Genomic DNA, 14577 nt, shown 5'->3' on the forward strand with positions numbered 1-14577 from the left:
TTTTTTTTACTACATGTTCAAAAGTAGTGGCATGGTGTAAAGAAGAGTCTATTATATATACGAGAAGTGAAGAGTCATTTGCTCATTTAATCAACAAATAAGTAATTATCCGGACGTATATAACAAATTCTACGCGTAGGGTGCGCTAGAATTTGCGCTATACACCCACAAATCACAATTCGCATTTAGCAAACCCCACAAAAGCATGAACTCAGCACATACGTGGGACTCAACCGAGCTAACTCGGAAGGCATAAACTCACTCTCATTTTTCTCCCAACTTCTATTCTATTCATCCACTACCGCTGAAACAGGCAGCCATTGCCATTTGCCAAAGCCCAAAGAAAGGCGCCTCCTTTTTGCATCCTTCTTCAATACAAGAAAAGATTTGGGAAGAAAAATTCAGACTTTTTTTATGGGTAAAGGAGAAAAAACAGGGCTTGGAAGAGCCCTAGTTAAGCACCATAATCATGTTGTTGAGCAAACCAAAGAAAAAGGTCGCTTTTACAAAACCCACAACAAGAAAGCCCTAATTTCTGTTACTGATGTTTCCGACATTGATGCTGTTCTTGAACAAGCTGATGAAGCTGACCGTGTCTTCACTGCCGACAACCCTGTTCCTCAATTACTCGTTGATTCGTATGTCCTTCCTCTCTTTATTAATTTAATTTTCCTGTTTTTATCATTATTGTTTTAATTTTGTGCTTTTCTCTTGTTAATTGTGTGATTAGTGGTTTGATTTGGGTTTAAGGGTTCTTGGGAAAGATAGAAATTTTTATGTTTATTGGGGATTTTCTGATATGGGTTTAAGGGTTTTAAGAAAGATAGAAATTTTGTTTATCGGGGATTTTTGGGATGTTAACTGCTGAACTTTATGTTTTTCTTGAACTCATTTGTATTGGTAAATAAAGTTTATGCCATTTCTGGTTTTAGATGGAAATGTTGTAAGTTTCATGAGGTAGGTTTGAAGTGCAGAAAGAACAATTTCTTTGTCTTTTAAATGCATATTAGGTCAGGTAGAAGATAAGCTCCTTATCAATTGATTTGGTGCTGTTCTCCTCTATGTTACATGATTGATATCTGTCATGCATAGGTGTTGTTTACTGGTAATGAAATGAATTGATTGTTGTTAGTGGTGACTTTTTACCTAGGACATTCACTTGGGACAATCCGTGTCAAAATATACACACAATCTGATCAATGAATGTCACTGCCTCCCGGATATGAGGCCTTATGGAAGTTATAGTATTCAGAAACAGGAACACTTGAGTTTTCAACTCTTGAAAATTTGCTATTAATTTTATTGATTTTTTCTACTGTCATTTCTAGTATGCTCACTACTACTGCTATTGTCTAGCATGTTAAGGTCAGCCTTGTGAAAAGCTGCTTTGCTGATCTATCTTTGAATTGCAATCATGTCGCACTTATATCTTTTGGTTCCAATGATGGATCATATTATTAATTCTGTATGTAGGGACTCTAGTTCAAGCATCGCTGCCTTGACACCTGATCAAAGGAGGAAGCAACAGAAGAAAGAGGAGGAATTGCATGCTGGCAGCCTTCGTGTCCCTCGAAGGTAACTACTGTCGCCTACCTCAGATTAAATTTTTTGTTCTTATTCTTGATTGAGTTTAAGTGAGCTGTGTTTTTTCTTCTGTAGACCGCCATGGACTGCCGAGATGACAGTAGATGAGCTTGATATCAATGAAAAGCAAGCCTTTTTAACATGGCGTAGAGGCCTTGCCAAGTAAGTTCCATTTTAGTATTTATTGTGCTTCTTTTTGAAGTCTGTTATTTGATCAGTAGATGTCATATTCCTATTGATAGTTTAAATTTCACCTAGAAAAAGAGGGGAATAATGTATTTTCCATATCTTTGAAAAATTTGCTCAGTACGTGTAATATATATTCTTCCACTGAACCATCTCTTGCATGATGTACTTTATTCAAACTAATCTGCCTCATATCAAATGTGCTTTACAGTCTAAAATGCATAGGAACTTTCATTTATCAAATTGCATAATTGATGACGAATTGAGTGTATCCAATATGCCTCGGATTCATATTATGTTCAGAAAATCATTCTCTTTGTTCACACTAGGCGGGTGAAGACCTCGTTGATATAAGCTTTAAGGTTGTCTTACAAAATGCTCTACATTTTGAACCAGTTTCCCTTTGCCTTGTTCACCGTATGCCCCTGAATTTTATCATATATCTTTTCCTTAAATTTTTAAGCCCTTCAATCCAATCCCTTCTAGATTGCATCATTGCTGGTGTCCTGGAGAGTGAAAGAGAGATGCCAGAGAAGAGGTTGAGTTTGGTGCTGGAATGAAGGAAGCTGGACTGATCACCAGGCAGCTCTTTCGCTCTATAGGGGTCAAAAGAGGAGCAAGTTTCGGGATGGGGAGTTAGGTGGGGAGGGTGTTAGGGTAAGAGGCATAAGTTGAGGCTGAGGAGCTGAATGCAGAAGGGAAGAGAAGTTGAGTGGGGGCTGGGGACTTAGAAGTGGAGGTTTCAAAGGGAAGAATAGGAAGAAGTTGGGGGTTGTGAGCAGTATGTTGTATAAGGGAAGCGAGGTTGGGGTTCGTGTGGGTTGGAAGAAAAGGTTAGATCGGAACATTAATGGTGAAGGTTTGGTTTGGGTTAAGGAGTTATGAGGGTTATTAGTGAATAAGGCATGTAAGGCCGTAAGGGTGACTTTCAACATGCAGTTAAGAGTTTAGGGGTGAGGCAAAGGTCAAGTAAGGGCAAGGTTGTATAAGGACATATATTATAAAGATAGGGGTTAAAATAAGGATTAGATAAAGCCACGAGTAGTTATGGGTGGTTTTGACTCCTTTTGAGTACGAACTACGAAGCACTCAATCCTTGGCTTTTTGTTGTTGGGGATATGAATGACATTATGAGTCAAACTATGCTGAGCAAGCTATTTAAATATAGAAGAATTTCTTAAGTTTATTTTCAGTGGACCATGTGTTTGTTCCTTAGATTCTGTTATATAAAGGATCTTCAGGGAGTATTCTATCAACAGTATAAATTATGGTCGTTTATTTTTATAGTTAAAGCCAACTTCTTGTCGCTGGAACATTTCTTGCTGCTCTGTGGTTGTACTTTGATTAAATTGGTGGAACATGTAACTAATATTTGTGGAAATAATGTTGTTGTAGACTTGAGGAGAATGAGAAGCTTGTCCTTACTCCATTTGAGAAGAATTTGGATATATGGAGGCAGCTTTGGCGAGTGGTTGAACGTAGTGATCTGGTAAGTGTGTTATTAAGTGTCAAAGCTTGCTTGAAAAAAAAAAGGAAAAAGATACGGTATTTCAATCTTCCTTATAGGATTATAATCTTTTTGTGGTCATATAATGTGGGTTTCTTTGTAATGTTTCATGGTTTATTTTTCAAAGTTATTTGACCTACAGATTTTTTAATTGCTCTCAGATTGTTATGGTCGTCGATGCAAGAAACCCTCTGTTTTACCGTTGTCCCGATCTTGAGGTATCATCCCTTCTATACTGAACTGTTTGTGTGAACTTATCATGAGCTATTTGTGCCCACTTTCTGTATTTTTATATTTTGCTTAATGTTTTTTTTTTTTTTTTTTTTTTTTTTTTTTTGCTTTAGGCATATGTACAGGAGGTTGATGAGCACAAAAGAACAATGCTGCTTATTAACAAGGCTGACCTTTTACCATATTCTATCAGGTTCTTACCTCATAAACTTTGGTGGGTTTTGTGCCCTTGCTGTATTTCTGATTATTAATGATCTCGTTATCATGTACAGGCTAAAATGGGCAAAATACTTCCATGATCATGGAATACTCTTTGTATTTTGGTCAGCTAAAGCTGCTTCTGCAGCTCTTGAAGGGAAGATGCTTAGCGTTCCAAAGCATATGCAAGAAGATACATTGCAAGAATCTGAAGATGTTGATACAAAGATCTATGGCAGGGATGAACTGTTGGACCGCTTACAGTTTGAGGCAGAGGAGATTATGAGATTGAGGAAATCAGGCCCTGAAGCTGCAAGTTCCTCTCATTTTCACTCCTCAGTTGGAAATGCCGGAGTACATTTAGCATCAAATGGTGTGACTGTGGGGTTTGTTGGCTACCCTAATGTAGGAAAGAGTTCAACCATCAATGCTTTGGTTGGAGCAAAGCGTGCAGGTGTCACCAATACTCCAGGGAAGACAAAACATTTTCAGACTTTGATAATATCTGACAAGCTTACTTTATGTGATTGCCCTGGACTTGTTTTCCCGTCCTTTACAAGCTCAAGATATGAGATGATTGCTTGTGGGGTTTTGCCTATAGATCGAATGACTGCACATCGAGATGCGGTACAGGTGGTTGCAGATAAAGTCCCAAGACATGTAATTGAAGAAGTTTATAAGATCACTTTGCCGAAACCCAAGCCTTATGAGCCTCAGTCTCGCCCTCCATTAGCAGCAGAGCTTCTAAGAGCTTACTGTGCTTCTCGGGGGTATACATCTTCAAGTGGGCTGCCCGATGAAACTCGGGCTTCTCGTCAAATGTTGAAGGACTATATTGATGGGAAGCTTATGCACTATGAGCTACCTCCTGGGGTATCAGACGAGAACAGAGAGAAACATATAGCTGCTGCTGCTGCTGCTGCTTCGAGCTTGTCAGACATCGAAGAATCTGAATCCTCTGATGCTGAAGATTCATCTGTTGAATTTGAAAATGGACCGAATCTTCAAGATGTAATGGATGATCTTCAATCCTTTGATCTTGCAAACGGCCTAGCCACAGATAAAGCTAATGGAAAGAAAAAAGCTCCAAAGGCACCACACAAGCTCCACAAAAAGCCACAGAGAAAAAAGGATCGATCTTGGAGGGTTACAAATGATGGTGGTGATGGGATGCCATTGGCAAGGGCCTTCCAGAAGCCAGTGAATACTGGCCCGCATACTTAATGCAGTGTAACTTTGAAAGCCTCGAATATAGTACAAGATCACTTTGGTTTTGAACTGCTTGTACGTGTTTGCTACCTACATCAGTCACTTAACGTGACAAATATGGACTTGTCGAGTTGTCGTGGTGGGATTGCTCAGGGTAATAGTTTACTGCGACAGTCTAAAATGGTGATACAGTGTGCTGTGGAAGTGTATGGTCTGTACGTAGTGTCAGCCTCGGATAACAGTGGTTATATTTTGTAGTTTTGACGCTCTTTCACACCTTAGAAATGATATAGTATTTCCTTGTTGCTTACTGGTCTTTAAAATTTTATTGTTCATGATTTATTTATGATTAGCTGCAATCTTGAAAGCCAAAGGTAGAAATCTCATGTCATGGTCCATTTCTTGGATTTTTTTTCCTAGCCAAAACTCTTATCACAGTTAAACAATTTACAGTCTAGGGAACATCTAAGTTTCATAAGATATCCCATTTTTAAGACTCCTCTTTTCTAGTAACTATTAACTTTATGTTCTGATCTACCATCACCAAGCCCCTTTACTCTCTTTGTTACTACAAACATCACATGATTATACAACCCTCACACAAGTCACAAACACTTGTATGAATGTTGCAAATTATTTTTTATCATATGTATCTTGCGACATTTGGCCCTAAAAATCTGCCCAAACTCGAGCAATTTTCAGGCCGGACTTCAAGTGATCCAATTTAATAGAAACCTCCTGCACAAATCACCGCAAAGCTTACCAACACAATCGATCCTCCAATAGGCAAACTCTCTTACCATCTTACAATGTTTATGACGAAATCTAAAATTTTTTGGAAAGACAAGACAGCGACAATATAGTAACAATAGCACTCCGTGTGCATTTGCTCAACATGAAAAATGTGGGCATTTCATGTGAAACTTCCATGTGGGGAAGCAGCAATGCATAACTCCACTTTGCAAACATACTTCCAAGTTTAGCTGGTAATATACTTTGTAAGTTCGTAGTTGAAGTAAATGTTAGGTATCTAACACTACTTAAATACAAAGACACCCTTGATTTAAGTTAAGGAAAGACTGAATCAACTTAGTTAACATAATGTTTCTGTAGATAAATGCAGCTAAACAGAATAGGCAAAATGTTAGTTCAGTTTCATTATCTTGATCTCTTTCAAAGTTCTTTTCTTCAAAGTTTTCTTTAATCTTCTGCTCAATTAAGTAGCTCGTCTTTCACAATTTGATAAGAGTGGAATGATTGTGAAACCAGGTAATTCCTGTTCGTTTAGTTCATTTCCCAAGATCAATCTTACATTAACATTCCCTACTTAAGTGTCTGACTAAATACAAAAACTTCACACAAAATTCCTCTTGCCATCATACAAATGCCAAGAATAAACCAAGCCCACAAGGTAATCTAATTCAAAAAAAAAAAAAACAAATTCAGTACAAAATCCTATGGCTTAGGTGAAACTAGGTAGGTTTCCTCATGTTACGCCCAGCACGAATTACTTCATCAACAAGCAGCAACTGAGATGCAATTACAGGCCTGCAATAACCAGATAAGCTATCAGCTAAAAAAATAAAAGCAAACAAAGACATGCTTTTCGATTAACAAAAAAGAAAAAAAGGAAAGAGAGATGGATATACCCTGAGTTTAAAATTTGGCGCTTCACAGAATAGTTATCAAATATACCCTCCATCTGTGGGTCAATGGGCTCCCCAGTATGCTGATTCAGTCCCACGACATTTCCTCGATCATGCTCTCCCTGTAATGAATGGGATTTTTGAGTCATCAACTTGTCATAAACTGACTAAAATAGCTGCAAGCAAACAAACATGAGGCTATGATACCTTAAGGGAAATAATCACATCTTGCGTATCAAGACCAGCATTTTCAGCGAGGGTCTTGGGGATCACCAGAAGAGCATCAGCAAATGCTTCCACTCCGAGTTGGGCACGCTGTACACAATAAAAATAATAAGATCAGATTTGGAAGACTTAGGGAAATTTAATCTACTCAAGATATTGTCAGCCTAATTATATTACCCCTTGTACAGTTTTCATAACTTCATTAACAAGATGTTGCCTTGCTGCAACCTCAAAAGCTCCAGCTCCCTGAAAGACAAGGAACCATATTATTCCAAGTAAGAAGTGTGGGGTGTAACGAGGATAAGAACCATGACTGCACAGAATCATATCACCAATGCTCAATACAAAGTTTCCAGGTAAAATGGGCATTGCTACTAAAAACATACCAATATGACAGACTCATCTTCAATGGTGTTTTTAACCCCCCTGAGACCATCACGAACAGCATCCTTTATCTGGGCAATGGTATGGTCATTGGGACCTGTTGGTGTGAAACAACAGGAAGAAAAAGTTGAAAGTTAAAACAACTTAATAACTAGTTCAAGAATCATGCAAAAACCAACAACATAAAAGCAGTAGTTTGTCCATAGGATAGAACAAAATCAATTGGATGGATGAAATGAAGGGATATCACAAACCTTTGATAAGAATTGTACAAGAATGAGGGTTCCTGACATTTTCAACAAATGTGTACTTCTCTTCTCCTAGCACATGTTCATACACCAATCCAGCCCATCCAAGGACATCTGGTGTCATATCATCAACTGAATTAACAGCATCCCCTCCACAAGCCAAGATCAGCCTTTCCATGTTTCTCCTCTTTGCTCTACGAAGGGCGATTATCTACCAAAATAAAAGTATGTAAGAAACATTCTACACAACCAGGCCACCTAGAAAACAGTGCGGTGGAAAAGAACTGAACACTGGCCTTGAAAGCCAGCAATGAAAGAAAACCAGGAATGAAAAGAAACCCCAAGGGGGGGAGGGGGGGATCATAATATTCTGCCTAACGAAGGTAATAAGTTCTTAAACACGAATCCTAATCAGTGAAAGTGGCCAGTAGAGGTCCTATGACATGCATAATCCTACAAAAGAGAAGTCTATGCATAGATTTGTCTTCTTCATCACCAATAAACAGTTTAATTGCCAGGGAACAACTTGAATAAAGGCAGCATTTTATAATGAATCTGATCCGTGTAGAGAGAAAACCTTGAGTTAGAACATTAGCCACAATCCTCACAAGATTCTATCTGATTTTACAGCTACAGCAAGTTTAGATTACAAGAAAAGAAACAAATAAGCAAATTCAAATGGTGAGGAAACTTACTCCTTCCCTTGCCAGCATATCCAGAGAAGGGGGGTCAATTCCTTTTTGATTAATGACTACGAAGTTATTCTCAGTTCCTGCACAAACCTACAATCAACAATAAATGTAAATTACATAACCAAATCCTTCATAAATGACAGCAAGAAAAAGCATCCAGGAGCCAGGATACTTCTTTTCTGCTAAAAAGGATGCCAGTGTGCCACCAAAGGCAACTTGCCATTAACAAGTGTAATTCAAAAAAAAAAAAGAAAAAAAAAAAGAAAGAAAGAAAGAAAAGCAGATTAGACATCAAGAGTATTACCTTATTCTTCAGTTCAATGATTTTCCTCACTCTTTCATCGACAGAGCGCCTTTCAGCAGCAACCATAGCCTCCCTCTGCTCTGCATTTGAGTAGAAGAAGCCTGCATTTACTTCACTGCATACAACACAATATTCATGTTACAATCTAAAACATACAATAAATTGCCTTTTCAACATAAACAAAAACAAAAATTTATAACATCTTCTGCTTGAATACATAGATAAAGGCAACTATTGCAATCACGTTAATTCGTAGTACAATACGTAGTATTAGTCAACCATTCAACCTAGAGCCTTAAGAAAACAACCAAAAAAATGCTTAGTACAGTATTAATCACCTTAGAGCCTTAAGAAAACGACCAAAAAAAAGACTTTTAGACGGTAGTACTTTTAAATGCACTGTGCAGAATGCTGGTGGCAACTTTTGGTATTTGGATTATAATAATTAGAACACAATGTCGAGCAAGATTGCCCACCATTTGCTCCTTGCTTTTGGAATAAGACTACTTGAACCTAGCAGTCCCCCAGGCCCTTCTTTTCTCTCACACACAATTTACAGGAAAAAGGGTTGGGTAGGCATCAATTAAGTAATCAAAATCCTCTGATATAGCCAAATTTCAGAGCAGCAATGAGCAAGGCACACTGTTCCCAAGTGACAGTTTTAGAGTCAAATTATATTGGCTTTCTAACAATAAATAATAACTTCAGGTAGATATACCCCTAAGAAAACATAGATCTTCAACCTTTAAGATAAAACCAGCCTATAGGTTTCATCTATATCAACTAGAACAAAAAAAAAAATTGCCAAAAAACGGATGTCAAAAATGCAAAAGTACATAGCTTACATTTAAAAAAAAAAATAGTACAACTACAACTCATAATCAGAAATCCTTCCAGCTTCAAGTATGAAATGTGCTCCACTGCCACACCATAGGTGCTATAGAAATTAAGACAAAACACTATTACTATGCTCTCTTAGAATGGAGGTATACCTTTTCTCATACTCCAGTGATACATTACAGGTCAATATGAAACAATTCTCTGCTCTTCGCTTCATATCAGGATGCCTCGAACCATGATCAAGGACAAGGCCCTCAACCTAAAAGGATGAACATAAGCCTCATAATATTCCAATAAAACATGTGCCAAACAAAAATATTTACACAATCAAATGGATTACACCACATGTTCAACTCAAAAAGAAAAAAAGCTATCTATTCCAGTAAATATATAGCAAACACCTACCAGGCTACCACCCCAAATTGAAAACACCCAAAGGTAGTCCCTAGCAACTAATTATGTCAGTAGAAGAATAGCTTGCTGAAATTTAATCAGCTACAAAGAAACAGTAGCACATTGAAATTTGGAAGGCATTCTATAGATTCAAATAGATATGGCAAGTTGAATAGAAGAGAAAGAGAGAGAGAGTACAAAAAGCATACCAATCTAGTGTCAACATCAAATTTATGGCGCATGTGCATTATCTCAACCATGAAGAGGTCAATTGGTTCCTCTGGCTTGCGAATGCAAAGCACCTACAAGAATCCATGCATTTAGAAACCCAAATACTAGTTTTCCAGTCACATAACTCAAGAGAATTCAATCTATTTAAAGAATGCATGCCATAGAGACTAACCGCATTTACAACGATTTCTGTCAACTGATCTGCTAGGGCTTCATATAGCTGTTAAGCTAGATATGTTAATTACCAATAGATTAAAATATCCAATCATAAACATATAGATAAAAAGCCATGAAAAGAACCTTGGTTCTAAGTGTTGTTCTTGCAACCATTTTAAGAATTTCTTTGTCAGGTTCATCTCCCATTACAACAGGAGTTTTAAACTTCTCGAGAAATTGGAGAGTAGCTCGTTTTGCAATCTCAAAGCCATCAACCATGACACGTGGATGCATTCCTAAGGAAACAAGAAGCAAATTATTTAGCGTGTAGTCATTGGTAGTCCAAATTGAAAAGTAAGCAGAATAAAAACCACCAATAAAAATGTAGGACGTAGAAAAAAAAAAAGGGCAAGTCTTTACACCACAACAATTTCAAGAAGTATTAGTAGTTTAAATACAGGAAAAGTAGTAAAAGGTAATGGAGAAGATAAGAGAGGAAATGAAGGCAGAAAGGCATTGGAAACCACATAGCAACAAAAAAAAAAAACACATACACACACTCAAGTGGTAGTACACAATCAAATCTTATCATTGATTTAGACCATTGTGTTCTATTTCTATGTAAGAACAAAAAAACTGGAACAAAAACACAAATATGTACTTCAAATTCAATATGCATACGTCACACACAAAGCTTTATAATAGACTTTAGAGCATTGTGTTCTACAATATATGTAGGAACAAACAAAAAACTGGAATAAAAATACAAATAGGTACTTCAAATTCAGTATTCATATGTCACACACAAAACTATACTTCGTATTATAGACAATTAGACATTAGACAACCTTCGTCAATGTAGCGATCAGCTTGCTTCATGAGCTCTCCAATAAAGATCACTGTGGAAGTTGTCCCATCTCCACTGATATCATCCTGCGCAACAGCTGTCCTTGCAATCATAATAGCTGTTGGGTTTTGGATTTGCTGCATTTGAAAGCATGTTAGTCAGCATAAAACTATAAGAATTCACAACTTCAGAGACGTAACTCTCCAAGTAGACACACAATGGAAGAAAAAATTTAAAACCAAACCTAATACTCTTAACATGAATAATATCAAATACAGAGGCAAATACTACAAGCTCCAACTCTTATAGGCTATAAGGCAGTTTAAAAGATATGAGTAACAGAGAGTTGATAAGAAATAACAAGAGAAAGGTTTAGAACAGTAACAAATAAAAAGTTGAAGGTAGACTGGTAGAGTAGATTAGAATCGTAATTAATATGTCACTATTAACAATTATTACTCATTGGATTAACTATTATAAATCTAAGAATACTGAGTAATATTAACACAAGTTGCGGGGAGTGACAATGCTCTAGCAATATTCCTTGATAAGAACATAGGCGACAAGAAGATTGACATAAAGAGTCAACAGCGAATTCTGATATAACAACGCGCTTTCTACAAGCTCCTATACTACTGTCAATCTCTAATTGCCTGAATCTTCGCCATTAAGCTCATAAAATCACTAACAATTATCACACAACCACTCAATGAGCTCAAAATTACCCATGTAGAAGCACCATAAGAGCTCACATCAAGCAACCAATACCTTCCCCGCAATTTTCGCATTGAATTATCAATGTGTTATACTCGTACCATAGACAACGCCAATGAACACTCCTACCAAGGAAGAATTTACAAAGACTGAAGCTTTGGATCTAAATCCCTAATCCCAATAGACTAATCGCATTGCAATGGCTACAATATAATTGCATCATAAACTCACACGGTCGTACCCACAAAATATGAATCCCAAGTAACTTTCAAATCCAATTACATAACGCTATATTAAATCTAAAACCCAGAAAACCCCATAACATTAAAAAATCAAATTCATATTGATCCATAAATCACAGAAATAAAAGTACCATTTCTCTCAATAGAGTGTTGCCATCTTTAGTGAGCTTAATATCACCAGAACCACCAACAAGCCTGAAAACGAAACACCATAAAAAATTCATCAGAACAAACAAAAAATCGAAATCAAATGAAGAAAGAAAGAAATAGGAAGATGTGAATACATTTTGATGGTGCCTTTAGGGCCAAGATTACTCTTGAGAACATCCTGTAAACCCTTGGAAGCATTGATATTCATACGAAGTGCTTCTGATTTGTTGAGCACTTCTGCATTAGGGTTTAGCACTCTCAACGACATCTTCGATTGTTTGTTTCCTTACAAAACCCTAATTCAACGAGGAGGAGAGAGAAAGTTGCAGGAGCAGGAAAATGGAGATTCAGTGAAGAAGACGAAGAAGAGAGAGAAAGAGTGAGTTTGAGTTTTGTAGAACACTCTTGATTTCACTGAAATGGGAGGGGGGGGGGGGGGAAGATGGAGGTTCAGAGTTGGGTTTTTTGGACTTAGGCTGTTTTAGGGCTTTTCTTAAGTCGGTTTAACATACGGGCCTTCTTTGTCCAACCGGATTTTCTTTTCGGAAATTTCACCAAATAACCCATAGTTATTTTTTTTATTCACTTAATACCTATCAAAACTTTCAAATTCACCAAATACTCTTAAGTTTAATAAAAATGTCACCAAATACCCTTAGTGACTAACGGCTAACACCGTTACTCAGTAATGACTAATATGCCACGTGGAAGCCTCTAATTGATTGTTGTAATATTAGTTAATTAATTATTAAAAAAAACTTTTAAAAATTAAAAAATAAATAAATAAAAAACCCAACCACCTAAGACCCACCCACCACCAGCCACCACCACCAGATCCCACCCCTCCCCCTGCGCCGGTGGTCCCTTTTCGCCGGCAAGGCCAGCCCATCCACCCTCCGACATCCCTCCCCTACCCCCAGCCCCAGCCCCTTCTCCCTCCGTTTCCCCTCCCCTTAAACCCCTGCCCAACCTCGAAACCCCCCTCCTTCGCGGTCGGCGTCCAAACCCCCTCTCCGGCGTCGGCAAACCTCTTTCGCTTCACCCCCCGCCATCCCCACCCCTAAACCACCACCCTAAAAAACTGAAAAACCCCCAAATTGAAACCCTAGATTTCGATTTGGGGTTTTTTCGATTAAGGGGTTTAGGCTGGTTTCAGAAGGTCGGAATCAAGCCGGCGTCGGCATAGGGATTCAGGTGGGATTTGCGCTGGCGTCGGTGCCGGTACGGGGTTCAAGGGAGGTGGCGGTAGAGGCGTAGGTGACATTAGTGGCTGGGTTTCGAATTTTGGGTTTTTAGGGTTACGATGCGGTGGTTTCTGCTAAGGAAGGACGCGGCGTAGTGGGGTAGGTGGTCTGGGCTGCCGGCGAAGTGGTTACAAGGTGGTGGCCTGGGTTTCGGCGATGGTGGAAAGGCGAAAAGTGGGTGGCGGTTGTGGGGAGTTGAGTGGCTGGTGGTTTTTTTTTTAAAAAAAAAATCAAGTTTTTTTTTAATAATTAATCAAATAATTTTAAAATAAAAAACCAATAAGACGCAACCACGTGTTAAATATTAGCCCTAATGACTAACGGAGTTAACGTCCGTTAGTCATTTGACATTTAGTGACATTTTTATCAAACTCAAGGGTATATAGTGAATTTGAAAGTTTTGATGGGTATTTGGTGAAAAAAAATAAGTCAGGGGCATTTGGTGAAATTTCCGTTTTTTTTTTAAGAGTTGCGATTTTTCTACTACGTATAAAGGTTGTATAATCACGTAGCGTAACTTATAACATCGTATGGGAAATCCTCTATTCTTCTATCATTGTACACCCCTTTTTATTTTGCGAGCGAGGGGAAAGAAAATAACAAATTGTAAAAATTTGGCCCCTTCTTACACTATATAACAAGAGCAAATTCAAGTTTATCAATATGAGAAACATGTGTCCATTCAAAAAATAAATAAATAATGAAGACATGTGATGTTTATCAAGGGATTTGGATGTACTTTCATCTGAAAAGTTAAGGGCAATACTAACATTTTGCATAGACAACAAATTTGACGATGTTAAGGCATAAACAGAACATTTGCTCTCTGTTCCTATAATTCTCAACATTTTCTCTCTCCTTCTTATATATTATCTCCTAAATCAGAGCACTCGGACTCCGTTGAAAGTGGGCAGTCACGAGTTGGGCAAGAGGACGCAACCCTTTTCTCAAATGGATTGTTTGGTTTGCACATGTAAACTAAACGGAATGGAATGAACAAAGAGAATGAAATGAAAAACCATTCCAAGTACAACGTTGTTTGTTTTACAAAAAACATAAGGAAACGACCCACAGTCAAACCACCACACCACCACCATAGAACCACCTATTTTCTTCACTTTGAAACCTTTTCAACCCAACCACCACCAGGCCTCACTCGCCGACCCTCGCTACACATCCCCCACCCTTCGCTGCCCATCCTCTTTCCCCATAATGCGCTCCCCCCTCCCCTAAAAACATTCACCCCGCTACGAAAACCCCTAAAAACCCCTTCCTCTCCTTGGATATTCTATATATATTAGTATGCTTAACAATGTTTATAATGTTGGGTAGTTATAGTTATGTTT

General features: G+C 38.0%; 2 protein-coding genes across 2 annotated transcripts; one reads left to right on the plus strand and one right to left on the minus strand.

Moving 5' to 3' along the window:
• The first annotated feature begins 192 nt into the window (after positions 1-192).
• On the plus strand, positions 193-5238 carry LOC110683560 (GTPase LSG1-2-like). The gene is made up of 7 exons (XM_021859964.1): positions 193-638; positions 1474-1575; positions 1660-1746; positions 3166-3259; positions 3439-3495; positions 3622-3701; positions 3781-5238. The coding sequence occupies exons 1-7, from the start codon at positions 415-417 to the stop codon at positions 4928-4930; spliced, it is 1794 nt and encodes a 597-aa protein (XP_021715656.1). The 5' UTR covers positions 193-414; the 3' UTR covers positions 4931-5238.
• A 907-nt stretch (positions 5239-6145) lies between these two features.
• Positions 6146-12448, minus strand: LOC110683561 (T-complex protein 1 subunit zeta 1). The gene is made up of 15 exons (XM_021859965.1): positions 12122-12448; positions 11969-12032; positions 10883-11018; positions 10179-10330; positions 10051-10098; positions 9857-9949; positions 9407-9513; positions 8415-8529; positions 8114-8200; positions 7425-7629; positions 7173-7267; positions 6964-7032; positions 6769-6876; positions 6565-6683; positions 6146-6463 (listed from the first exon to the last, which is right to left on the minus strand). The coding sequence occupies exons 1-15, from the start codon at positions 12253-12255 to the stop codon at positions 6388-6390; spliced, it is 1608 nt and encodes a 535-aa protein (XP_021715657.1). The 5' UTR covers positions 12256-12448; the 3' UTR covers positions 6146-6387.
• Positions 12449-14577: the final 2129 nt, after the last annotated feature.

Source organism: Chenopodium quinoa, unplaced genomic scaffold (genome assembly GCF_001683475.1).
Source record: "Chenopodium quinoa cultivar QQ74 unplaced genomic scaffold, ASM168347v1, whole genome shotgun sequence".
Taxonomy (NCBI): domain Eukaryota; kingdom Viridiplantae; phylum Streptophyta; class Magnoliopsida; order Caryophyllales; family Amaranthaceae; genus Chenopodium; species Chenopodium quinoa.